Source organism: Phaethon aethereus (assembly GCF_964289735.1).
Source record: "Phaethon aethereus genome assembly, chromosome: 12".
In the NCBI taxonomy this organism is placed as follows: Eukaryota; Metazoa; Chordata; class Aves; order Phaethontiformes; family Phaethontidae; genus Phaethon; species Phaethon aethereus.
In genome coordinates, this window is record NC_138588.1 from 4,211,711 (window position 1) to 4,237,495 (window position 25,785).

At 42.0% G+C, this 25,785-nt stretch overlaps 1 protein-coding gene across 1 annotated transcript in view; it reads left to right on the top strand.

Moving 5' to 3' along the window:
- The window catches only part of ADAMTS17 (ADAM metallopeptidase with thrombospondin type 1 motif 17), a gene marked incomplete at its 3' end in the record, with an annotated part of 194,530 nt that extends 175,682 nt beyond the window's left edge, over nucleotides 1-18,848 (top strand). The window contains exons 23-24 of the mRNA XM_082005379.1: nucleotides 15,332-15,509; nucleotides 18,697-18,848. Of these exons, the coding sequence (XP_081861505.1) occupies nucleotides 15,332-15,509; nucleotides 18,697-18,848 (330 nt within the window). The remainder of the gene's footprint in view (nucleotides 1-15,331; nucleotides 15,510-18,696) is intronic.
- Between the last annotated feature and the right edge of the window lie 6,937 nt (nucleotides 18,849-25,785).

The window sequence follows — 25,785 nt, forward strand, 5'->3', positions numbered from 1 at the left end:
TTCTGATCTTAAAGCAACAGGTAATTTTGCTTGGGAAGGAGACCTGGCAGTGTGAGAAACTCAGCCTTTGCTGGTGTCATTCATAAAGCATCCTTTACATTACTGACTTCATGTTTGCATAAAGAACTAAAATTTCCCAGGAATATTATATTCCAGTTTGGTTTTATCTTATCTTTGTAACTGTACTGTTCTTTAAACAAAAAGTCTACTTTGTGTTCTGGAATGTACGGCATGTGCAGAAACCACTGGGATACAGTAGTTGCATTTTGCTTTCCAAAAACCCAAACTCCAGCGAGGAAAATCCAGTGAAATAGAGGCCCATGATGGGCAAGTTGGCATATCTGCAATTGCATTTTTTTTACATTGTTATTAGGAATTACAGATATTTATAGATATATTCTGTCACAGAGACGTGAATTTAATGGTGTCAGTGCTGGAGAATGCATTAAGAACCTGCCACATACAAAAGGTCTGTATGTATGCTGCGCCAGGAATTTGTATTGCAGAATGTTTAGAGTATTGAACATTATTTTATTCATAACCTGGCACACAGAGTCCATGCAAGCTGGCCAAAACAAACAGTTCCCCTGTGTTAACAGGTGAAATAACATGATTTATTTATTTGTGGAATTTTAAAACATTTTGGCATGCAGATTGACCCGGATTCTCTTTACAGGGAGGAATATGAAATAATTGTGTATTCACTGATTACATGGATTGAAAGTTCAGTATTGTGTGAATGGTTCCAATCCGATAAAGATGCTGGCTCACTGCTAGAAAGGCTGCAATCATACATTGGTCACAGTGAATAGAGGTGTTGATGGATGTGTTGTCTGCATGTGAGCGGGACAGGATCAGTGCAAAATCACCTGTTATTTGCAGTTCTTAACTCAGGATCAGGATCCTCCCTGTGCAGAAGGGCACAAAAGCTTATGTATCTGCTGCGTATGTGGCCTGCTTCTGTCTGCAGAGAGCTTGTGCCAACTCTCTGCTTCCCAGGAATTTCACCCTGTGTGAGTCCAGCAGGATGTTCTTGGACTTAGATTTGGTTTATAATGAGCATTTCAAATTCTAGACATATTGGTTAATTCTGACTGGACACTTAGATCACACAATTAGATTCTTATTCTCTGACTAGAGGGGTAAACAAAAGGCACCACTGGATTGCTAGGAAAGGGTATGGGTAGATACAATTCTTTGAAGAAAATGTATTGTCCCAGAAACCCAGATAGCTTAAATGTTTGGTGTGGAATTCAGTTCTTCACAAATCCTGAGCAAAGGATTTTCATCATCAGGATCCAGAAGCTTTAATGCAGGGCTCAAACTTAGGGGAAGAGCCTTTAGAGCTATCAGCAGCTCGTCTTCGGTGTTGTCCAGCTTTAAAGAGTTCCTGCTTTAAGGAGAAACACAAAGTCTGCGGCAGTTAGATTATAGTGAACTCTTTAAAATTCATACTCCCAGGGTAAAATTCCATTGTAAAACATTTGTTGCCAGTGCTGTAAAAATCACTGTGAGAGAGCTTTGTGCTGACTAAGATGGAAACTTTTTCCTATTAATACAAATTGATCTCAGAACAAGCAACAACTTTTTGCAATTAATGCATCGTGCATTTGTAACTTATTGTTAAGAATCATCAGGGAAGCAAGATTTAACTAACAGTAGTAATTACCACAGATTAAAATAAGGGGCTTTGATGCTTTATCTGCAAACAGTTTGCGTGGTGACTTGGCCTCTAATCCTTCGGTTCCTAAACCAAGATCATTTGAAGATACCAGGAAGTCATGTAATAAAGAGGCAAAACCTCATTTAAAAAGTTAAGTCCAGATACAACTTGTAAATAGAGAAGGCTATTTGGGTGGTAATGGTGGACTGTTATTTTTATATTATTAGTAGTAGTATTTATAGAACACATGGACTCTGTGCATGAGAAGACACACCACTTCCCTAAGGAGCTCCCAGCCCTATATAAGTAACTCACCTTGCATCTGACAGCGATGGACATGGTTATCCTATGTAAAATCTTAGATCCTGTTACATTCAGAAGGTGCAAGAGTGGGCAGCAGTAAAAGCTCCAAATCTATGCCAGACAAGCTGTAGTTTTATGTTCTCAGACCCTGGATCCACTTCTGTGTAGAAGAGGTGAGGGCTGGTGGCATGGCCATGCTCATCTTTAACCTGCACCTACCAGCCAAAACCTGGCCTTGGTAACGGCTCTGCAGCAATGCCTGTCCATGCTCTGAAGAAGAGGAATTTTATTCCATTTTCTGTTACGTTTATTTGCAGGTGGTCCTTACTGCATGTTATAGTTGTGGAAAGCACTTGGAGCTAATGGAGCAGAGTTAGCAAGCAGTCTTGGCTGTGATGTTTGTGTATTCCCAATGTATCAGCAGCGTATTTCAAGAGTTGCATGAGGAACTGATATATCTAGTTCACTGTGCAAACACATAGGGCCAGGTCTGTAATGTTATTTTAAACGTCTTTGAAGCTACCTTTTTTAGCCCAGTGCTTAAGATTAACAGACCGTCTACCGTAACTCTAAACAGAGAGTATTGTTCTGTTACTGGTAACCGTGTGTAACCTCTGTTACCACTGCTGTTAAACTTGCAACTTCTCTGCACTACTTTAATGTCTCTTTTAAACCCCTTATCTCAAAGGGATATAATTATTATTTTTAGCGTTTAACAGAAATGCAGAATTGGTATTACAAGTTATATAACTAAACTGTTCCTGGCCCGAGAGTCTTCAAACCTGGTAGAAAGATAGACTGCACAGAGAGACACCCACGGAAGGTGTTAACCTGAAATACTTTTTTTTATTGTTGCCTGGATTCTTCAGAATTGCAATTCATTATATCATCCTTTTTTATATATGATGGAATATACAAACGGGAATCCAAGCCATCTCCCATTCAATCGTTTCTTCCAAAAGGAAATTCCACATCCAGTTTGCATTCAGTTAAAGAAACAAACATCTCATACACTCTTTCTACTTTGAAATAGTTCCTCCGTGTTTGAAATCTGAGCTGTTAGAAGTTCTAGCACTGGAAACATTTTTACATTTTTGCTGTAGTTGTGCTAGTCAAAAGAACAAACGCAAGTTGCTCAGTTTCTCGACACTTGCCTCAGACTCCTAGGCTGCTCAAAATAGGCTTCTTTAGCAAGACAGTAGTTCATTCTTTCGTGATGAATCGTGTTTTGCTGACAAGCGTTATGTCAAGAATTACATTCTTGTGAAGAACACAAGCTAGTGAACAGAATGTGTCTTCATGTATGTGGCTCTCCAGGAGGGTTTTGCAGGTTTGCAGGACGCACAGCCCGAGTCTGTGCCATGCGCCTGCTCTAGGCTGCGCGCGAAAGCGTCAGCCGCAGGACTCCGGCTGTGCGTTGAAGCCTGCCGTGACTCACGCAGTTGAAAACGTGTGTCCCAAACGCTGTAGGGGTGCATTGCTGGCCTGCTGCAGGGCAATGGAGGCTTGATGTATTGGCTGGCTATGGTGGTGACGAAGATCAGTTGTGCTTGAAGGTGAACAGCACGGGGTACTGCTTCTTAGCTACCTGAGGCTATCCCTGTGTCCTCAGCTCTCTCCCCTTCTGCTCTAGTAATAATGTAGCAGGGAAAGCACTCAGGTGCAAATGTACAGGCCAAGGCTGTATTTTTTGAGTTCCTTCTCTCCAGTTGGCTTTTGGACTCTTTTAGGGTATAACTGAAGAGGCAAGAGTATATACCAGGAGTAATTGTCCACAAGATTTTTATGGAGGTTTTTTTAATTTCCAGTTTTACTTAATTGTTTCACTCTTTTATATGCCTCGACATACTCTATTCCTGTCCTGTGACTGAAGTATTGTATTTCGAGCCAATAGCACAGAATGGTTCAGGGTTCCCAGTTTCATTTTTTTCACTATTCCCCTTTTAACTGGTCTTATATCAAGGAAGGTAGAATTACAAGCAAGATATACTAGCTCCATCGTTCGTTAGAGCTGACTTTCACAAGGGTGCATTTTCAGCTTTGTGGCTGAACTTTAAACATGCAATTTCTGTCCCTCAGGCAACAATTTAGCTCATTAACCTATTATATTACATAGCCCAATGAAAAGATTTTTAGAAGAAGAAAGATACATAGAAGCCTTGTAATATATTGGCTTTGCCATATTTTTTCTTTGCTGTTACAGTAGATGCTCTGTAAATACTAAGGCCTGTATTAATCTCAGATAACCCAATGTAAATCCAGGGTAACTGTCTTTCATGCTTCCCTACAACCCATTGGCCACAAGCCAAGGATCTCACTCAGCACACTGGGTCAGATATCAGTCTCTCTTACGTTAGTGTAAATCCAGATTAATTCAGCCACTTAAGTTAATGCAGGCTTATGCCAATGCCATGCAGATCAGAACCTGACCTGCCAGACTGTGCAAGATCTTTGGGTCTTGTGTTCGAACCATCACAGATTCATGTTCTCAGGTGAAAACAGGAGAAATCTTTTTCTACTACTTTATATCTCATATAACCACCTGGTACAACTTTCACTGTATTCAGAAAGATTGTACAGTCCAGAAACTGGAAAGCACGAGTAAGGATCAGCTTGGCAAAGTGTGATGTTAAACAATATTCTTGTTGCCAAATAGTGTCAGTAGTGATAAAGCACATCTGAAAAATTACCTATAGCCACCTGCCTTCCCTGGACATCAATAGTTGCCAATTTCTTTACAGTATTTTGCTCAGCCTATGAAATGCTGGCTATGGGTTCTCATCCCAGGAGAATATTAACAATAGGGAGGAAAAAAATCTAATTTCCTATAAGAAAAATACTGGTTTTGTGCCAGACATTGAGGTGTTTCATACTGAGGATCAACAGTCATTCATCACAGTGGGTGGTAACGAGGATTTTGTAATTGCAAATTAATTGTTTTGGCAGGATTAGAGTAGACTCTATTCTCTAAGAGATAAAACCCCTAACCTTGCAGTACACCAAAAAACATGTTAGGGTTGGTTTTGGGGGTTTTTTTTCGGTTTTGTTTTTTTTGTTTGTGTTTTTTTTGTTAATACTCTACAATGTTCCAGTGCCAGGAAGGCATGTTTTCCGAGTTCCAAATGTTTGGGAACATCAACAAAATCCTCTACACGCCTCACATTTAATGATTAATTCACATTACATGATAAGAAGAGAAAATCAAGGACAGCTGTGGTTTGAGAGGTATATTCAAAGCTGTTGTAAATATAGAAGCAAACTGTCCTTTGTTCTAACATTCATTACAAATTCATGGCTTGACCCGCCATCTGTTTACGATAAACTATGGACAACTTGTTAATTCTTCATAAAGGTCATAACTAAGTTCATCTTCTTCTACCTTGGAGAAAATAACTTTTCTTGTTGAATTGAGAGAAAACTCCCCAGAAGGGATGGTCGCTTAAAACTGCAGTCGCACATCACAGCTGACAGACCCTTTCCGGCTGCTTACTCACTTTGGCTCAGCAAACAACTTCGTGATTTATGGCTGTTCATGTGCATTCAGCACTATAGCTAGAAACTGATTGTTGGAAGATTGTCTGCAGGCCTCACTGATGCAAATCAGTTGTTCTCCAGAAGGTGATAGAGCTGGATTTGACAGGAGAAGACCCAACAAGCTTTAGTGTTCAAACCCTCTGCTTCTCTCGTCCTAGGCATGGCCAGGAGCCAGAGCATCAGAGTGTCCTAAACCTAACTACTGACCCTATGAACTGCTCTAAGTTGTACTGTTAGTTGTGGTTCCCCATGGTTTGCTCCTCTGGCATGTGATCACTGAGGTGCAAACCACAGCCTTTCTTGCCAACAGCTAATCTCAAAATACCCCTCACACCAGAGGATGAGAACAAATGGACCAAAACTGGTTATATCAGCCAGGGACAGTCCTCAATTTGGGAAATTTGTTGCCAGTATCCTAGTAAAAATTTCATGCAACCCTTTAGAAAGTAAGATGGAAAGCCATGGCTCTGCATTCTGAAGTAGAATGGTACACTTTTGAGTTGTGATGGGCTAAAACCATCACCTTTAGTCTAACCTCCATTGACGAAATGCAGGGAATAGATTTCTGTGTGAGAGAAAGCTAGTGTTTGTTTTACAAAGCAGAAATCACTCCTCTCTTCTGCTGCAGTGAACTCAATTTTGTTTATAATACTATAGGCCAAATCACTGACCGACCAAAATCAATGGCCAACTCCCAATGACTTCAGTGAGTTAAGGATCTCAGCATAAAACAAAGAATTCTGGCACATGGCTTGCAGTTTACCTATGACAGAGCTCCAAGACTATTGGTTATTTTTTTGTCATCTTCACTGTCAGTGCAGGGCATGCTGGAGTTTTCTCTGTTCCTTTTATGATTTTATTCCACAAACTTAGGTAAAAGAGAAATGAACCATTCAGAATAAGGTCTCTGACAAAAAGACTTGGATCACTGAAGTAAAAGCCTCAGAAAGGGAGACACCTCCATGTTCCTGCTGCCATTTCACAAATCTGTCACTTTGGGCTGCTTAAAGCCCAGCCCAAGGCCCTTCTACTGCCTTGTACCACCAAGTAGAACTGATTGCTTTGTTGTGGGCAAACTTAGAAATAGAGTTTTCATACCTCCACTGGAAATACGCATTTTAGGAAAGAAAAGAAAGTTCATATGAGTTCAGCTCCTATCAACTACAGACTTCTGTATGGTCATTGGTCCATCACTTAATTGAATTCACATGACTAAATCCTAGCCATCTGACAGGTAGGTGCCTTGTTTGAGACAGATAGTTGTTAAGCTCCATTTACATTCATTGTAAGACAGGCGGCTCCAAGTAGTAGTTTTATCTCCTTTCTTTAGTAAAGGCTGAACTGCCCTTTGAAGTGGCGACCTCTCTCTGCTGACTGCAAAGAGAACCTAAACAGGCCTAATTCAGTAAGATGAATCCAACTCCTTTTGCTCTTTGATTCTCTGTTCCCACATCTGTGAAATGTCTTTAGTTACGGTCAGAGTTGTCAATGTTGTATAATGGCACTAAAACAAGGTTGAGCCGCTATCTAGACTTGTGCTAACTGCCAGCCCCAGTCGATGCAGCTGTAGTTGGAAACCTAGGCATGGAAAGTGAAGAGATGCTGACTACAATGCTGGCTGGCCATGTCATTCCCCTGGGGAATGTAAGCTACAGAAACCAAGTCCTGCTCATGCCTTTAAGGCAATGACTCCTCCTTGTTTGCACAACAATTTTCACAGCTCATCTCTGCTGGAGTTTCTGGGAACATCCCTAGTACAAATTATTTTGATGGTTCCTTAGTAAGGGAGAATGTACTGCAAAAAGACCATATTCATCAGTGTTTTGTTTGAAGTGGAGTACATTCTGTAACAGTGTTACTGCCTCATGTTCCAATACAGCCTCCAGTGATTCTATTAATTGGAGAATAACTTTTTCTTTTTGGCATTTTTTAATTTAAAAGCCTAGTTCATTAAGTGTGGTGGTTTTTTTTTGATGGATAAATAAAGCCTCCCACCAAGATCAGTGGATTGGAAATGGAATTCCATCATGACTATTTTACTCTCTTTTTTAAATGTGAAAAAGAAGAAAGCATGAAAGACAAGCCTGTTCAAATATTGGCATTCATTTTCTCTGAGTTAATCTGAGATGTTACAGTGTCTAGGATCATGTTTTACAAAATATGAACAGTAGCTAATTCACCTTTTAATGTTTCTACTACTCATCTGAAGAGGTTTTTGCCCCTTGAATCCTTACAACATGCAGTATGTATCACTAGCAGAGACTGCTCTAATTTTGCAGTCTTTCCAATAGCCTTTTGAGATTTATAATGACTACTGAGGTGTTAAGGTGACAATTTTCCAGAACAATTAGTATCAGCCTGCTGGTGATCCCTTGTTTGACTGTGCAAAGAGATGAAATGATCTGGATGAGGGAATTGAGTGCTCCCTCAGTAAGTTTGCAGATGACACCAAGTTGGGTGGGAGTGTTGATCTGCTGGAGGGTAGGAGGGCTCTGCAGAGGGATCTGGACAGGCTGGATCGATGGGCAGAGGCCAACTGTATGAGGTTTAATAAGGCCAAGTGCAGGGTCCTGCACTTTGGCCACAACAACCCCATGCAACGCTACCGGCTTGGGGAGGAGTGGCTAGAGAGCAGCCCGGTGGAAAGGGACCTGGGGGTGCTGGTTGACAGCCGGCTGAACATGAGCCGGCAGTGTGCCCAGGTGGCCAAGAAGGCCAACAGCGTCCTGGCCTGTATCAGGAATAGTGTGGCCAGCAGGAGTAGGGAAGTGATTGTGCCCCTGTACTCGGCACTGGTGAGGCCGCACCTCGAATCCTGTGTTCAGTGTTGGTCCCTCACTACAAGAAGGATGTTGAGGTGCTGGAGCGTGTCCAGAGAAGGGCAACGAAGCTGATGAGGGATCTGGAGGGATCTTATGAGGAGCGGCTGAGGGAACTGGGGTTGTTTAGTCTGGAGAAGAGGAGGCTGAGAGGAGACCTTATCGCTCTCTACAACTACCTGAAAGGGGGTTGTGGCGACGAGGGTGTTGGTCTCTTCTCCCAAGTAACTAGTGATAGGACAAGAGGAAATGGCCTCAAGTTGCTCCAGGGGAGGTTTAGATTGGATATTAGGAAAAATTTCTTCACTGAGAGAGTGGTCAGGCATTGGAACAGGAGTCGCCATCCCTGGAAGTGTTCAAAAAACGTGTGGATGTGGCGCTTCAGGACATGGTTTAGGGGACATGATGGCGCTGGATTAATGGTTGGACTTGATGATCTTAAAGGTCCTTTCCAACCTAGTGATTCTATGATTCTGTGATTCTGTGATTCTGTGAAATGCAGTGTTAGTTCATCATCATACATTTCAAAGCTGAGTAGCTCCCTGTCTAGAGAATGCTGAGGCAGGACTGAGATGACAGAGATGAGCAGCCTCTTGCTGAAGTTCAGTAATCCCAATGGAGTCCTGAGTTTAATTACTTTTTAAAATAAATTTCATTTAGGTAGCATTGATCATTAACTGACTAATAACTAAAATACGTATTCTGTGGAGCTTCAGTTCCCAAGATATTCTTTCAGACTAACATCTGCGACAGGAGTCAGTATCACTTCCTTCCAGTTTTTTGAGTGGAATAAGCTATGGAATATTTCCACATTGTACCTGCCACAGGTCAAAATATTGCACACGTCCTATAGGTGGCATGCTAGAATATGGCACCCTACAGGCAATACTTTATCATTTCACATCTCTGCTTGATCCTGTTCTTGAAATCCAGTTTGAAAACTTGTGAGAAGTAAATTCTGCCTGGTTGGTATAATGAATTAAATGACATTTTCTTATTAGCACCCACCTGGGCTGCATTGCAAAAGTACTTAGGGGCACTGTCACCACCCAGAATATTCATGCATTCAGCTCTTAATCTCTGAACTCTCTGTACACAATGGAACTTTTCAGAATAGCAAACTCAAGCTTAATTATGCAGTGAGATGTGCTGGCTATACTGGTCAGGTCTTGTTCCTTAGGGTCATGCAGCTAGAAAGCACAGCTGTAGGCAGTTCGCAAAGATTGCTTCTCTTTTTTCCTTCTAAGACACTGTCACATCAGCCATGAGCATTTTCTGCTATAATTTATTATTTCTTCCCATACTGAGTCAGAAGGGTATGCATTTTTTTCTTGGCTAAATTAAACAAATCAGTCATTTCACAAAAGTTCCCAAATGAAAGGTTGTTGTAAGCAAGACCAGATATGTTCTTTTCACAGATCTAGGGTTCAGAAAGAAGAAAAAAGAAAAAAAAATAGTAAAGAACAAGGAAGCTTGAAAAACGGCTTACAGTTTGCTTTGGGCTACTTAGATCTTATCAGTGAAAAGACAAAAATTTCTTTCTTTAGCATGATGCCATGGTGAAAGTTGACCCGGTGTTTATGAAAGCATATTGCATGCTGCTTTTCAGCTAGAACTATAGGGTTTAGATTAGTGATACTCATAAAAAGCCTGATGTTAAGCTGTATGGAGCACTGACTTTCAGAACACACACATACGTACTATTAAGGTCTCAGGAATGCAGCTATTACAGGACATTTGTCGTTCATCTCAGATGCCATGTTAGAATGGCAGAACTTGTCTTGCTTTCTTTCTGACTTTCATAGAGACAGAAACTAAGACCCTCAGGGGGAAAAACACTCTACTCTATCCTAACGCCTTGAAATACTTGAACTCTGAAGTCAGTAAAACATGACTCTGTCTCTGAATATTGGAGCTTTAGCCATAGTGTTATCCTTGGCTTCAGCAACTTTCAGCAAATTGGGGACAAACCAGTATCTTTAAACATCAGATGACTGCAGGCTGATGAATAAAGAAAAAAAACATCTTGCCTTCAGCTTAGTTATGACAGTCATATTGAACTATATCTCCTTCCAACAGATCAGCCTTCTAAATGTTGGAGTACATTCAGGATTGGCTGAAGGGATGCTATGTCCTTCTGCTGAAAAAAGCAAGTCTCTTACAAAAGAGACTAACATCTCTTAGAGGTTAGGAAAATGACATTTTTAAAGATGATGCATGGTCTGAATGCATCCCTGCCTAGCCAGCAGCCCTCAGCTAAGGCATAAGCAGTGCTTCATTACCCCATTCAGTCCTGAACAGATGAATTTACCACCTGTAGTGGTAAATCTGTACCTTTTCCTGTCCCCATTAAGCCTCAACACAGGGATTCTTTGGACTCTCTCTCTTATGCATTCCTGCAGCTGCCCAACGGCAGCGCTGCCCTGGCTTCATTCATTTTCATTCCTTTTCTCTTTCTCTGGCTATCTTTTGTAGATTAGGAGTTGATGAAGTCCCTGACAGATCTCAGCACTTACTGTAAATTCACTCTATTTTAATACCTAATATTTTCCCGAGGCGCTTGCTTTCAAAGCAATTAGACATCTGTCAGCACCTTTGGTAGATTTCAAGCTTTCATATCAGTATCCTAAGGTGGAAATAGCATTCCAGTTGAAAAATCATAGCTTGGTCTTAAGGTTGGAGTTTTTCGGTGAGTAAATCTTCTTTAAGCTGATGAATGCAGCTGCTGCCTTGACAATTTGTGTGTTTATTTCCTTCTGGATGTCCCCACTGGCTTGCATGTTACTGCCAAATGAATTTTGGAGGCATTTTTGTATTTCTTTTGCCTTCTCAAGCAGTGTTTGAACTGGGAGTTACAAGGGCTCTCATTAGGTTCACTTTTTGTAACTGTTCATTAACCCTCTCTTTTTTACAGTGCTGAACAATCCTTTGGTCCTTGCATGTGGGTGGATTTCCAATTTACAATGGCTATATTGTCAGTTTAGTGCATTATGGTTAAACTACATGAATTTTGCGTATGCATTTTTCTGATAGTGATATCACTGGCAATGCCTGGTACAAGGAAAAACCACTTCTTTGTTTGACACCGGTGTCTCTATTCAAGCACTTGTCTGAGTCCCAAGCTTCCCAGAGTAAGCAAGTTGCTTGTGGGTTTTCTCTCAATCCTTGCGTAGCAGCTCAGGTGCCAGACAGAGGTCCACGCAGCTCCGAACCAGGTTCCAAAACTGGTCCTCCACATTCACAGATCTCTTTACTCCATCATGGCATCAAAACATGTGTGTTTCTTGAGAATTACACCAATGCTTGTAAAGGCTTTTCCAGTTTTCAGAGTATGTTTGTTAATAGCAGTGTAAGATCTCTGTATTTGCCGAAATGTCCAGTATTCATCAACGGCATTTTACATATGATCAGCGCAGCTTCACTGTGCAGCACTGGAGCCTCCCAGCGTTCTGCGCAGTGGAACTATACCAGCTCTACAGAATCTGGATCAGCTGCTGGACTGTAACGGTACTTTTGCCCCTGCATCCCAGGCCATGCTCTGCCATAAGCGATGCACTCTGGCAGCTGTTGGCTGCCTGGAAGTTCCTCGGCTTGCCAGAAGGCCACAGCATCTTTCCTTACTCAAACTCCTCATAACCTGTGTTCAAGCCTGAGGGTCCTGTTTCAGAGGGCACAGAGTGAATCTAGTCCTGAAAATTGTTCTGTGGATATGCTTACTTGCTCCATAAATATTTGGGAACAGAGAGATTGTAGCAATGCATTTAGCTGTCCAGAGTAGGAGGGAAGGTATTTATGGGAATTTGCTGTTCAGTTGGAGTTTGATTTTTACACCTCTTTTAATGATGTCCTCTCTTCATAGTGCAACATGAGTAACAATTCCCCCTTTGTATGTATTTTGTATCTTTTCCTATTTCCTATCAAAATTCCTAGGAAAGAGACTATCCAAGTACAGAGTTGAAAATTTCGTCTTAAAATAAGCCAGATGTCCAACCTTCCTTTAGCTGCCAAGCCTAAAAGAGTTCAAGAAAGATGTTAAAATCTGTCTTCCTGGCTGTGAAAAACTAATTGCATAGCATAGGTGATGATCCCAGTCTCCCAGGAGAAGGAATAAAACTGCTTTGGGCAAAAACTCTGCTGTTATTTGTCTAAGGATTAGAGTTGGCAGTGTCTGTGGAAAAAGTTTCTTTGCTTGCCCTCCTTGCTGGTTAACAAATGCAGAGGCAGGAACACAGACAAAGGTAGGTGAGTGTTTGTATATTGGTATCTGAAAACCTTATTCACTTTATGAGAATTTTTTTTTTCCCCTCTGTTAAGAGAATTTATAAGCACAGGAAGTATCTAAAAGCCAGAGGCAGAGGTTTCAGACTCACTATATTACAATCACATGAAGCAACCCCATGGCCTGAATGGGTTATTTTATGCCTATGTGATAACATCTGTCTGTAAAATGGATGTACAATTCACTGCCCTTGCAAAGAGTTTTGTGAGGATTCAGCACACTGAAGACTAAAAGTGCCTTGAAATCCTGAGGCTTAGAGGTTGCATATGACTAGTGAAGTGCAAGGGCCTAATAGTTGCATTTATCAGGATAAAAATTGTTAACTTTAAATCCAAATGCAATGGCCATGCCTGACTGGCTTCCAGACTGGTAGAAGTCACTGAGGACACACAGTGCTGGGGAAGAGCAGAGGACACCCAAGACTAACGGAATGCCTACATCTCACTGCAGAAGCTCAGATTATGAAGGGGGTTTAAATAAGGGACTTTTACTTACTTTAACAATTGCTTTTTGGAATAGCTCACTGTAGGCCATACAAGGGAAGGGCTCATTCAGCATAGTTCTAAATACCATAACCATTGTTGAGGTATTAATAGACAGTGACCAAATTTTGATGTAGAGACAACATCTGAAAATCTAAGTGCAAAAAATCTGTCATCAACGAGTGTGTTGACCCTAAATTGAAATAAGAAGGACAGAAAGGAATAAAACTAATTATTTATTTAAGAAAAAAGAAGTTCCAAAATACATGTAAAATTTTAATATTGCACAACTGCTACCTTCAGAGTACATTAATCAGGTCTGGAGAGGGCTGCATAGCTGGAAACACAGAGGTAAACTGCACACCAGGATGGCTTAGTGGCGAAGTCCAGAAGGAATCTGAGCCAGAGATTGTTCTGAATGGAGAAGTTCAGTCCTAGAGAAAGGCACTGGGAGAAAGAATAGGAATAAAGAGCAGGTGGAATATAGGGGGAAAATTAGGAGAAAAGCAAATGCAAATTTGGTGAGTACACCAAATACAAGAAACCTATTTGGTAAACCATCATTAATGTGAGTGACTAAAGAAGAAAATTAGATAAAGTGTCTTTGTTATTTCTGACAACAGAGTTCACTGATTGTACAACTTCTCCTACCCAGAAATAGAGTTCACACTGTGCAAATGTATTTCTGCACTGGGTTGTCTGAAGCAGGACTAATGTCAGCTCTTTTACATGGTCCTGTTAATCCAAGGCCATTTTTTAGCAGGCCTTTCAGTGATTCACACAGGAAGGAAAAGCTCCCTGTGCTCCAGCCCAGAAGAAAGCTATACTTCTTGTATCAGATGATCTTTGAGAAGCAGCAGGGTTTTTTTGTGATACATCCAGAACAAAATGACCACAGCTTTGCTGTGCTCTCCTCCATAGATGGGAGAGGTGAAGGCCTATGTGCATCCATGAGTTCTTTTGCCCCTGAGTCCTAGTCTTATAAGCATCCGCACTGCATACACATCCTTCATACTTGAACTTCAGTCCAACCTCAGTGGTGCTCATCTTTTGAGCCTCTTCAGTGTTTGGCATGCCATTTTTAAGAAGTACCACTCTGAGACAATAGTGTTTTTCAGGGAGAGAGCTCCGCTGCGCTGATTTTGTTCAGAAACAGCTGAGGACAGAAAACATGATCTTTTTTTACAGCATCCTAATTATATCTCCTGAGTTTTCCTCCACCTCCTCCTTTCCCCACACACAGCTTGTGTGTGGCTTTAGCAGAAATAGGAATCTTACCAAAGGCCTGCAACCCATTGTTTCTTTATTTTAAATACAAGGTTCTTTTATTAACTCCAGCTGGTGCACCTCAGTGTGCTCACTGTGTTTGCTTTATTAAAATTGAACAGCGTGCAAGTAGGACATTGTAAATCACAAGTGACTGGGCCAGGGGAAGAGGGAGGGAGAGGTAGGGACTCCAACTGTATGACAACAAAGAGAGCATATAAACAGGCTGGGCCTCCTGGCTAATAGAAGCCAAAACTCATGGAGTGCAATTTGCAATTGCTCCCAGGAGGACAGACAAGTGCCAGACGGTTAGCAAGGATAGATGAGAGTGAATACTTGAATACCTCAATGTGTTCTCCTGTATCCTGGAACAGAGCTTCTCTAGAGGTCTGGGCATACAGTAGGAGCTGCCTGCCTCTGCTGTAATCCTTGGGTTTATCTTATATCAATGCCTGGCAGTGGTCATCTTGTCTGTGGAGGAAGCCTTGTTAGACCATCCAAGTCTTGAAGAGAGTCTTCTCTTGAAGAGAAGGCAACCAGTACCACTGGGTCCCTCGTGGAGAGGGAGGTGGAAGCTGCTAGTCCATAATTAAGAGGTATACGTTTTCCAGCTTTGCCTCTTTGTGGCTGGTGGAGGGAATTGCATCTCTGCCTGCTTGAACCCTGTGGGCATCCACAGGGACAGTCAGTGTAGGTTTACTGAGGGCAAGTCCAGATAGAAAGACAACAGCTTCCTTCTCTGTGCCTGGACAGTTCCTCTGTTCACAGCACTCCCTGAAGCTGCAAAATCATCATGGACAAATGCAACAGCCATATGAAGGGTCCCTGGCTGTCATGATGCCCCTGTTGCTGACTCCTCAGCACCATAGTGAGCTTCCAGTCTGCTGCACACTTCGGCTCTAGCAGTAATTTTTGTGGTGTATGTGTGTATGTGATTGTGAAGCTGCTCTGCTTGGACTGTGTCTCAGTGTCTTCTCTCCTCCAGTGCTCCTCAACCTGTGGGAAGGGCCTTCAGTCACGCGTGGTCCAGTGTATGCACAAAGTCACCGGGCGCCATGGCAATGAGTGCCCTGTCCTGTCCAAGCCAGCAGCCTACAGGCAGTGCCACCAAGAGGTCTGCAATGAGAAGATAAACGTCAACACAATTACCTCGCCCAGACTTGGTGAGTGAGGGGTGTTGGGGGAGGATGCCACCTGCAAAGGATCAGACAAAGCCCAGGGTTCCAGTGTGCCCAGTGTGATAAAAGTGGGGCTTCAGAGGATTGCCCAAGGCCAGAAATTAGGAGAGGGCCCCCCAGTCAGACTTTAGACTAAAGGTCTAGTGTGGATAAGGTCCTCTTTTATCCATCAATCCCTGCCTCAGACTTTGCCCAAGCTAGAGTGCTCAGCAGTGGATAGACCTGGGAGACCAACAGGAGCACACAAATGGTGAGTGGGTGATTGATTGATTGATCAATCGATCACAGAGGTGAGGGAGCTGACAGGCATATCTTTCTCTGTCACAAACACCTTCACACCCTGCTTTCACTGTGGTGCATATAAAGTATGATGATTTATTCATCCATGCCCCAAGAAAAGTACGTGACCTTGACAAATAGAGCATCACTGTTTTTTCTTTCCTTTTCACTTGCTGCCACAAGAATGTGGTTTGATGAATTAATTCACCCAGGGAGGCAAGAGAGCATCCAGCCTCTTTCTGTGAACCCTTTGATTTTCTGTCACTGTTCTTCTTCACCCTCCCAGCATCCCCTATGTACCTGGCTGAGATGAGAATACGGTGATAAGCCATCTGTTGACCAAAACACCCTAATACTGTATTGAATAAATGGCTCCAGTTAAGAATGCTTCTGTTAATACAAAATTGTGGGAATCCATGACTTTCCACATCATATTTCCTCAGTTTATAAGGGGATAAAAATATGTTTTTCCAAACTTCAGCCTTGTATGTTCAGCCACAGCTCCAAGAACCAAGCTAGTTTCTTTACATTTCACACTTCATCACCAGTAAGATGAAGCTAAACTAAGCCATCAGCTACACTGACACAGCCTCATTGGTGCCTCCCGTTAATTTTCAGTACAAGAGACTGGGTTGTAAACAATGCCGCTAAGAGCTTAGCAGAAAGCACAGCCTCCACCCTCTCAACAGAGCCAGTCTTGTAGGCTATGAAGCCTCTAATACACATGAAAAGGCAGATCCTAAGTAATAGAGAACCATTTTCTAATAGCACTGTTCAATATTAAATAACACTTAAACTAGGACTGGACTTGAAGCTTCTGAACTGAAGTTTGTTTCCCAAAAGCTTAACAGGTGTTTAAAAAAATATGGGAAATTTTATTCTTGCAAATGCAGTCATACTGAGGAGCTAAAACTCTTGTTTAAGAACATATGAGAGTACTTCCCAGATATTTTAGCACTAAGAGCATAGTGAAAGGAAAACATTTCATTTGAGAAGTAAGCCCTTGATACACTGATGAGACAAGAAATCCATCCTAATTCACATTTTAGGACAAAGCAATAAAAAGCTCACGTGTTTAGAAGACTGAGGAGGCTCAAGTCCCTGCTGAAAGTAATCTGCAAGTAATTTGGGATGCTTTTGTTTCTAAACTGGGCTTGGAATCACCAGGGCCAGAAACAATGATATTTGATATTAGCAGAAAGATATATCATTGAGTGTGTTGCTCTTCCTGCTTATAAACAAATTCTCATTGGGTTATCCTTAAACAAAATTTTCTGGTTTCTGCAATGGAAACGTCACCAAAAAAAATCACACAGAAAAAAAATCCAGTAGTCTACAAAACCCATTCTGCCTTGTCCCCACTCCAGAATGTCCCATTTTTCGTCCCAGGTAACGTTTTCAGAAGTATGTAAGTATGGGGTTCATCTCCCCTGACTCTTACATCTGTGTCCAGTGTCCCTCAGTGAAGACACATTCAGAGGGGGTTTGTTCTGTCCCTCAGGCACCTCGCCCATGTTGCTTCCTCCACATGCTTCCTGTCTTACTTCACAACCTATGAGGAACCTTGGACCTCTCAAATATTAGAGTCCTAGCCATGTTTGTGGCTGAGTGTCTTTCTATTATATAAAGTTTCTCATCTCAGGTCTATCTCAGTTGTTATTCAACTGCACCACATTTTTGGAACACTGTGCCTGGTTGGAACCTTAGCTAGTGGGCAGTGCTGCAGATCTAACCCCCTCAAAAAGCCCCTCCACTGCTGGCAGACTCAGAAATAGCTCTACTTTCCCCCCTTTTAGGATGGTCACTTCAACTCAATTTTTTTTCCTTACAATCGTTTTTTTTCAAATTGGCTTCATGTTCCTTTTTTTTCTGGAACAGTGCAACTTCATTTCATCAGATGCTATCAAACTTTTGGTTCTTGTCCAACTGAGTGAAGCTTCAGTGATAAGCATTCCTACCAGTTTTGCTGCCATCGTATTCTGGTGCTTGGTACTGAGACTCACAGCTAAATACAGGATAAGAGCTTTGCCTGGTTTCATCTAGCAGAGATGGGGAACATGGGACTCAAGATGCTGCTGGGTCAGCACCTTTTGATATTCTTTAATTAGACCATTTTTTCCCAACCTCAGAGGCCACAATATTGAATTAAAATATTTTCCTATTGTCACAGGATTTGTAAGAATGCTACATACAATTTATAAATGACATACTATAAAAAGCACTCACTATGTGTGTCCATTTTTATCATTTGCAGTTTTTCTACCATTACTTTTTTATAAAAGCACATGTGACCCTTTAATGATATTGTCAGTAGATTCAGCAACAGGGTCTTCATGCCACTTTCTCCCCTGCACAAACCTTTTGTCAGTCTGAGAGAGTTTCTGCCATCCAGCTCCCCTCTCCCAATAGCTAATAGTTGTCCTACTGTTTTTGCTACATGAAGAAGTATTATTTTCAATAACCCATCAAACTGGGTTTCATTTTGTTCCTCTGTGAAAACTTTTTCCACTGAGAGGGTGATGGCCACTCCTGGAAGCATGCCTTAGCGAAGCACTCTTCCTGGGAGCACACAGCTTCCCATTGACTGCTGTGAGATCTTCATGAGCTTAAATCTAGGCCAATGCTTTAGACATTTTATTCATCTAGAGCTATTTGTTACTGAGACAAAATAGGTACAACATGAGGAGGCTTGCTCTTCCCAGTCATGTCCAGCTACACCCTTGCAGCAAGCACTTCCAAGAGCCTGATGCTTCGGTAGAAAGAACATCATCTGATCTCCAGTGCTGACAGCAAGATTGGCCCTTTCTTCCCTCATATGCAGTGATTTTGATCACACCTGCAATGCTGTTCTCTGGCTAATCTGCTAGTTTCTCCTTTCTTTTCTTGTCCAAAGCTGCTCTCACGTACAAGTGCACAGGCGACCAGTGGACAGTGTACTGCAGGGTGATCCGGGAGAAGAATCTGTGCCAAGACATGCGGTGGTATCAGCGCTGTTGCCAGACTTGCAGAGACTTTTATGCAAACAAGATGCAGCAGAAGAGTTAATGAACCTGTGCTACTTCTTAGGGTATTACAGCTATTTGTATGTAAATCACGGACTAGTAGGTCTGAGTACTGGAACTTCATGAGTTGCTACAATGTGGTGGATTCCAAAGCATACCTAAGACTTGAAACTAATTCTACAGACTGGATACCAAAGTAATCCACTCATCCACCTTAAAAAAAAACAAACAGAAAGAGTCATCTCAAGGAGCCAATCATTTTATCGTATTGTGACATCCTTACGTTTTTCGTTAATGCTTTTTACTTTAATATATTAAATCACCAGCCACTGGATGGCTTGCTACCATTAAAGAAAAGGACAAGAGTTGCAAAGTGATTACATTGACTAAGGTTATGGGTACCTCCATGGAGGAAGGCCTCTGGCAAAATAATTCAGCAAAGGTACAGACATTACTTAATCTTTTAATCTTGGCTTTCATCTGATGTTTTCAATTCTCAGCAGTTATCCCACTGTGGACTAAGCTTGGAGGGACACACATAAATGAAAGGCTTAATTTAAAGAGAGGATTTGCTGTAAAAGCTTGTGAAAACTGATAGCAGAGGATGGTCATCTCTGAAATTCCTGCAGAAAATTCAGTACAATTATATCCAACATTCCAAGGCACATTTTTTAGAGCAACTAATAGGGACTGCTCTTTCTAAAAAAAAAAAAAAAAAGTCCTCTCTCTCTTTGCTCCAGAATAATATAGTTTCTTTTATGAAAGATAATATTTCTCTGAGCTTAATGAAATGGAAGCTTATTAACATCAGTAGATAGTTATTTTTAAGGAAGAACCATTTACATGACATGGGAGAAGCCAGAAATCATTTCATCCAGTAAAGCTCACTGAGGGATTGCTTGGCCTAATCTCTCTCCAGTTTTTAGAAGTCAATAAGGTAATGAGACTGAATGGGTTTTTTTAAGAGGACCATGAAACTGGATAGGTTTGGTACAGAAACAGGATTTGGAACAACCTTTGTGTGAAGGATGGAGTGGAGAGCAGAAGAGGTGTTTCCTATCCTTCGGCTCTAGTATACATCTGAGGTTATGTAGCCTTTTAAGTTCAAAGTAGTCAGGGATAAAAGACATTCAAAGTGTAATCTTGAGCTTGTTGAAGCCATAAGGCTGAGATTTCTGTTGCCTTCAGTAAGGGTTAAGATTTTACTCATTGTAAAATGCTTCCTGTCTTACTTTTGTGGTGCTGTCAGGCTTGGGGCTGTCAGCTTGGTGCTATCAGAGCACTTCGCATGTGCTGCATATAGGATACTCTCTTCCATGTCTCTGCACTTTAAACCAAACCTCTCTCTGAGATGTGAGACTTGAAACAGGAGCTCTACCCAGGGCAGTGTTTGTCCCCTCTGTTAGTCCTACAAATGTCTCTCTATCATATCTTGCTCCAACACGTACCATTTCCCTTGCCAGGGCCCAAGGTCAGTTGTGCAGTGGTTAAGTTACAGCCCACTCTTCGTGACACAGAGCCGTTTGGATGAATTGCAGCTTTGTACTCGCTCTAGAACTGCGTGTTACTGCGTTATTCTTTGGAGATGAGAGCAGAACTAAGCCCAGCTACTACCCCCAGCCCCTGGGCCAGTCTGGGTTGCAGCTCACACCTGTCCTCAAGTTGTCTTTGTTGCTGTTGTCTCTTTTTTCCAATGCAAGGAGGGATAAATACTCTTAGTACCTAACATATCTTTAAAGCAACTTTTTCTTCCTTATTACAATCCTTTCAATATCCAAGACCTCACTGGAATAACTCATTAGCATGTTATTAAGGGCTAAGTTTTTCAAGCACAGGGAGCTAATGTTCATCTACAGACTAATACTGTGTAGGCTTCACATTCGCATCTGTGCTCAGTAGTGCAAATGAGCGTGTATGCACACACGGGCTGGCCTGTATGCACAAAGGCACATTTGCACACAATTTTTTCTGAAGTGCCTGTCTCAAACAGATCTGCTTTCCAATGCCCCAGATGATTTTCTCTATCAGGGAAATGATTCCGACTTTTTATTATACTGGATGTTCTTTTGGCATCTTATAGTCAGGATCAGACCTTCTTCTCCTCTTATTCCCACCCTGTAGCCCAAATGCAGAGGTTGTGTAACTACCTAGCAAGTCGTCAATGTAAAATATTGCTGGCAGGAGTGACAGGGAAGATTTAGGCAATACCACGGTGATGTTCAGTTAGGCAAATTAATAGATAGATGAAGTGCTAATGAGAGATCAGACGGAGCCCAGAGGACCTGATTTATATTGGTAACTCACAGTGGTAATTTCCCTCCTTGCCTCTGTCACACCCTGCAGTAACACAGCCCTTGCTGCCCTGTCCTTGCTGCCTCCCTACCACCACAGCCACCTCACAGCAGTTTGGCTGAGATGGGTCCCCTTACATCCTTCACTCGGTTTGGAGTTTGCTGTTTTTCTTTTAATGGGCAACATTTGCCCATGAAGTGGCCTGGCCCAATGAAATGCCACCCCCTTGCTGATCATTTTTGGCATTGCTAATACTCACGTTGGGCTGTTGAAGGATTTGCCACTGGGCTTCTCTATTATCTTGGAAGAATAGTGTGTGCATTTATCAATGGGAATCAAAGGTGCTTTTAAATAGCAGGGGCTATTTTTCCTTCCAGTGCTGATCTGTCACCCTCTCTAGGCAAAATGTGGCCTCCTAGAAAGGCGCATAGGAAAGGAAGGATTTTAATTCTTATGTTTTTCACTAATAATTCACTACTGGCCACTGGCCAGAACAGGATACTAGCCTGGTTAGACCCGTGTCCTGTTCCAGTATGCTAGGTCCTGCCTAAGGAAACATGGATTTACAAGGAATTCTTTTGAATGTCTGAGCACTGAAAAAACCACCTCACTTGCTCTCACAGCCCACAGATTAGCGTGCATCTACCTTTTTTTTTTTTTATAATCAGAAACCAACATTAATTAAAAACTGATGGCACAACACAGCTCTACTTTATCACATTCTCTTACTTCATATGGTGACAACCTTCCCATTTTATAATAGCCAGAAACATAATAACAATAAAGAAGTTTAATTCTGCTCAATACTCCTGCACTTCTGTTTTGTATCATTTTGTAGGAGCTTTACTATGAATTTACAGCTATGCTCTGCCCTCAGTTACTCCATACTGGTGAAAAGAAAGCTGTTTGTTTCCGTGTATCTATGACAATACTTTTTTTAGTTGTTCGTAAGAGATTGACGCTCTTTTGATTACAGTGGTGGTATTTCCATATTGTAAACAATACTCTGTACTGTTACTAAAGTACTGTACATTTCTAGTTGCACAATTGTGTTATTGAGTGTAGATTCTCACTATCTCATGTATGGTGCTATTTTTTGTTGGTGGAAAAGAATCTTAGCCGTTGATTATTGCTTGATATTTTATTATAATACAGGGATATATTCTCCATGGCAATAATATCATTTAAGTTTTTCATTACAGAGTGAAATGTATATATTTTTCCATTAGCTAATTTGCATATGTACTGTATCCATGGTAATTTTCTTTTTGGTGCTGGTTATAAATAGAAAAGATAAAAACAGTCAAACTGAATGGAACCAGTTGTAAATGAAAACCAAAACAAAAGACAAGAGGATCATTCAATTTTGAAAAAAATTAGTATGTTGAATAATAAATTTATTTTTTCCATAACAACTTTAATAAGGTTTCTGAATTTGAAAAAAAAAAGCAAAGTAAATAGCTAGCGTGAAAATTAAGAGAAAGGAGTGAAGCTCTATGTAGTACATTGTGCGTCTGTCTCATACTGGACTGGGACTGGGATTCAGTTAAGTCTAGGCCAACTGTTTGATAGCTGTGGTAGGTGTAAAAGATCATTTGTCATTAAAAATTCTGGCATCTCAGAGTTCCCAGTGTGCTAACAAATCAAGAAACGATGGGTCTTGTCCCGGTCAGGTTGCAAAATAAAGCACAGGGACTGTTAATACCTGATTAATGCCTTGCAAGGTCTGTGGTCAGTGACACAACAGTAGAAAATGCCTGTCTGGAAAATGGGAGCCAGGCTCCGTTTGGGGTATCGCTGTGTATGCCTGAGCAGGCTGCGGAGAAGCTAAAGCTTATGCATGAGGGGAAGGACATTTTGCAAGTGCTTTTAAGAAAAGTTGCTCTCAATGTATGTTGGAGCTGAGATGAAGTGGCAGCTTGCTGTATGTTTAATGGTAGCTGCTCCACAGGCGCAACCTGGTAATGAAGGCTGCTGAGCATGTGGAAATTTATACTGGAGCAAAATTATCCCATCCATTGGAAAGGTATCTACATAACCTAGCTGCACACTTCCCTGGTGTGAAATAAACAGAATTACTTCAGAGCCAAGTGTTTTGGATGTCTTTGTTGTAGGCACAAGCCAGAATCTTTGTACTATTTAATTCCCCTCTCAGCATGGTAAAGATGTTTTTTCAGCCAGCTGCACACGGATATGCCTGTAGGATCCTCTCCCATCCTGTCTGACAAAGATGCCATCATCCATATCCCATTCCAGCTCAGTTCTTGTAAAAAGGACACTTCCTGGAGATGGGAGCAGCACCTTTCTAAAGCAGCCTTAAAAACAAACCATAGTACGCTTGGTGTGAGAGTCCTCCTTCCGAACTGATTTCCAGAAATTGAGTTTATACTCGTATTAAAAATAAAGCTCATTTACTGATCTCACGCTGGCTTCTTGGTAATGGCACAACGTTGATAGGCTTCCTAGTTTTCAGAGGTAGCCTTAGGAGATACCAGCCTAGCTGCCATCATACATATGATTGTTAACAGCAGCAAAGTTGTAGAAACTCCATCCAAGTGTTGCTGTATATTAACACATCATCGTGTTTGTGTATTGCCTGGAGTCAACATATGATTGCAATTGTTGACCTGTTTAAGCAATAAAACATAGCTATGAGCCTTTGGAAGCCAACGGGCTTTACATTAAGCTGGGATATGGCAATGGGTGGGAGGGGTGTAAGGAATGCTGTCATACATTTGGCTTGAAATTTTCCTGGTATGTGCCAATATATCTTCTATAAATCCGGTAGGCTTATATACTTAGTTTGCCTATTTTGCCTGTAGCAGTTTGCTGTTTTTCTCCTATTCCTAATCCCCATCTTCTAACCAAGAAACCAGATGATTTGAAGCCATTGTCCTTCCCTGTTGTCTTTTTATTTAAGACACCTCAGCCAAGTTCATTAAAGGCAGATGGGGTCAGGTGGTTCTGGTGCTCTGGTGTAAAAGTACCAGGAGGAAAATATAATCTCTCCTCAACTGCTTGGAGTTCAGTTCTGCCTCTGCCAACTCCACCTGCTTCCTTCACTCTTGCAAGTCCTGGTGTACACGGCAGCCTTAGCTGTCTCTTGGTCCCTTGCAGCAAGCTAGTGGGACCCTGCTTTCTCTGGAAGGGAATTTCTTTCCAAAAAGCTCAATATGGATCACCTTACCCTGGCATCAACCCCATGCATCACCCAGAGTACTACTGTTGGAGGACCTTGCTCTGTTGGTAGAATGAAAACTGCATGTTCCTTTGTGCTTTCTCCAACACCACGTGGTCCATTGGGAAAGGTATGTCTTCTTCTTATTAAAGAGTGTCGGCACAAACACCAATATGCTGTGGAGTTCCAGGCAGAGCAGAACCATGCCACAGGCACTCATGTTCAATGCACTCACACTTCTGACAGCGTGAGAAAAGAAGCCCTGGTAACCTACTTGCTGGCAAGTTACTTGTGTCACTTGTCCTGCTGCTATATGAATATAGTAAACCCAGAGACAGGCAGGCTGTGGGAATTGCTCCTGAACAGCATTTCTTCTTCGAGTACTTGGACCTGGGTTGAACATGCTTGATAATACTTCTCCATACAACTTGCACTTCAGCATCCTTCTGTTTATCTTGGTTTGGAGGCAGTTCAGTAGGAAGATGGGAGTTCCTCAAATGCTACTAATGCACAAAGAACAGTTACCTTTTCTGTGTGCATTTTTGGGGGTCTTTTTATCATGTCTATGGCTTCTCTTCACATTCTTTAGAAATGGAGAGAGACTTTCCTACAGCATAACTACCTTGGACAAGCAGGACTGGAGCATCTTCACTTTGGATGGGAAGAATGGTCTGTTTATAAAGGGAGAGTTTAAACAAGAGAGTATAGAAGCAGAGAGGGACCACAAACTCCCCTTAGCAGTAACTACACAGAAGGTAATCAGAGAGTCTCCAAAGATGACCTCCATGTGTCTTGCATCACCTTGTCTCCTTTCATGCCACTTTCATGTGACAGACCCCACCAAGAATGCCTGGAGGCTGCACTGTACCACATTTATTATTTTGTCAGAGCTGCCATGTCTGTCAAATGGTGGCCAGACACTCAGACAGACTTTCCCAATTAGCAGAGTCCTGCAGCTGATGTCTGGGGCTTGCATATGTGTTCCCTGTGCATTAACCACAGCTGAGATGCTGGCCAGGTCCACATGGCCTGGGGTAGGTATCTGCCTTGGCTGCTGGGCTGGAGAGAAGTGGCTGGACTTTCTTGAAAATTGTGGTTTCCCTCGGATCCTCTTATTTGGCTGTGAAAGGCTCCTGTTTGGGTGTTTCATCCTTTCATCCCTCTGTGTTCTGGGTGGAGCTGGAGCCTCCAGGGTGACTTGTCTGGGTCATGCCACCGTCCTTGGCATCCTCCTCGACCTTGGGAAAGAGCAAGTCTGCACACTCGCCATGGTGGGGTCCACAGGACATCTGCATGTGGGGCCGGCTCCTGGCACGACTCGATCTCCAGGTGAACCCTTGCATCCTCCGCATCTCCAGCCTCTCCCAAGCCTCAGGGACTTATAGCCATCTCAAGTGTAACTCCAGAGAGGCTTGCCTTGTCCATCTTCCTCTATTTCCCACAGACACGCTTCATGGCCTTGACTTCCCTGCATGACCGTTGTCCCTTTCCCCTCTTGCTCTACTTGCAG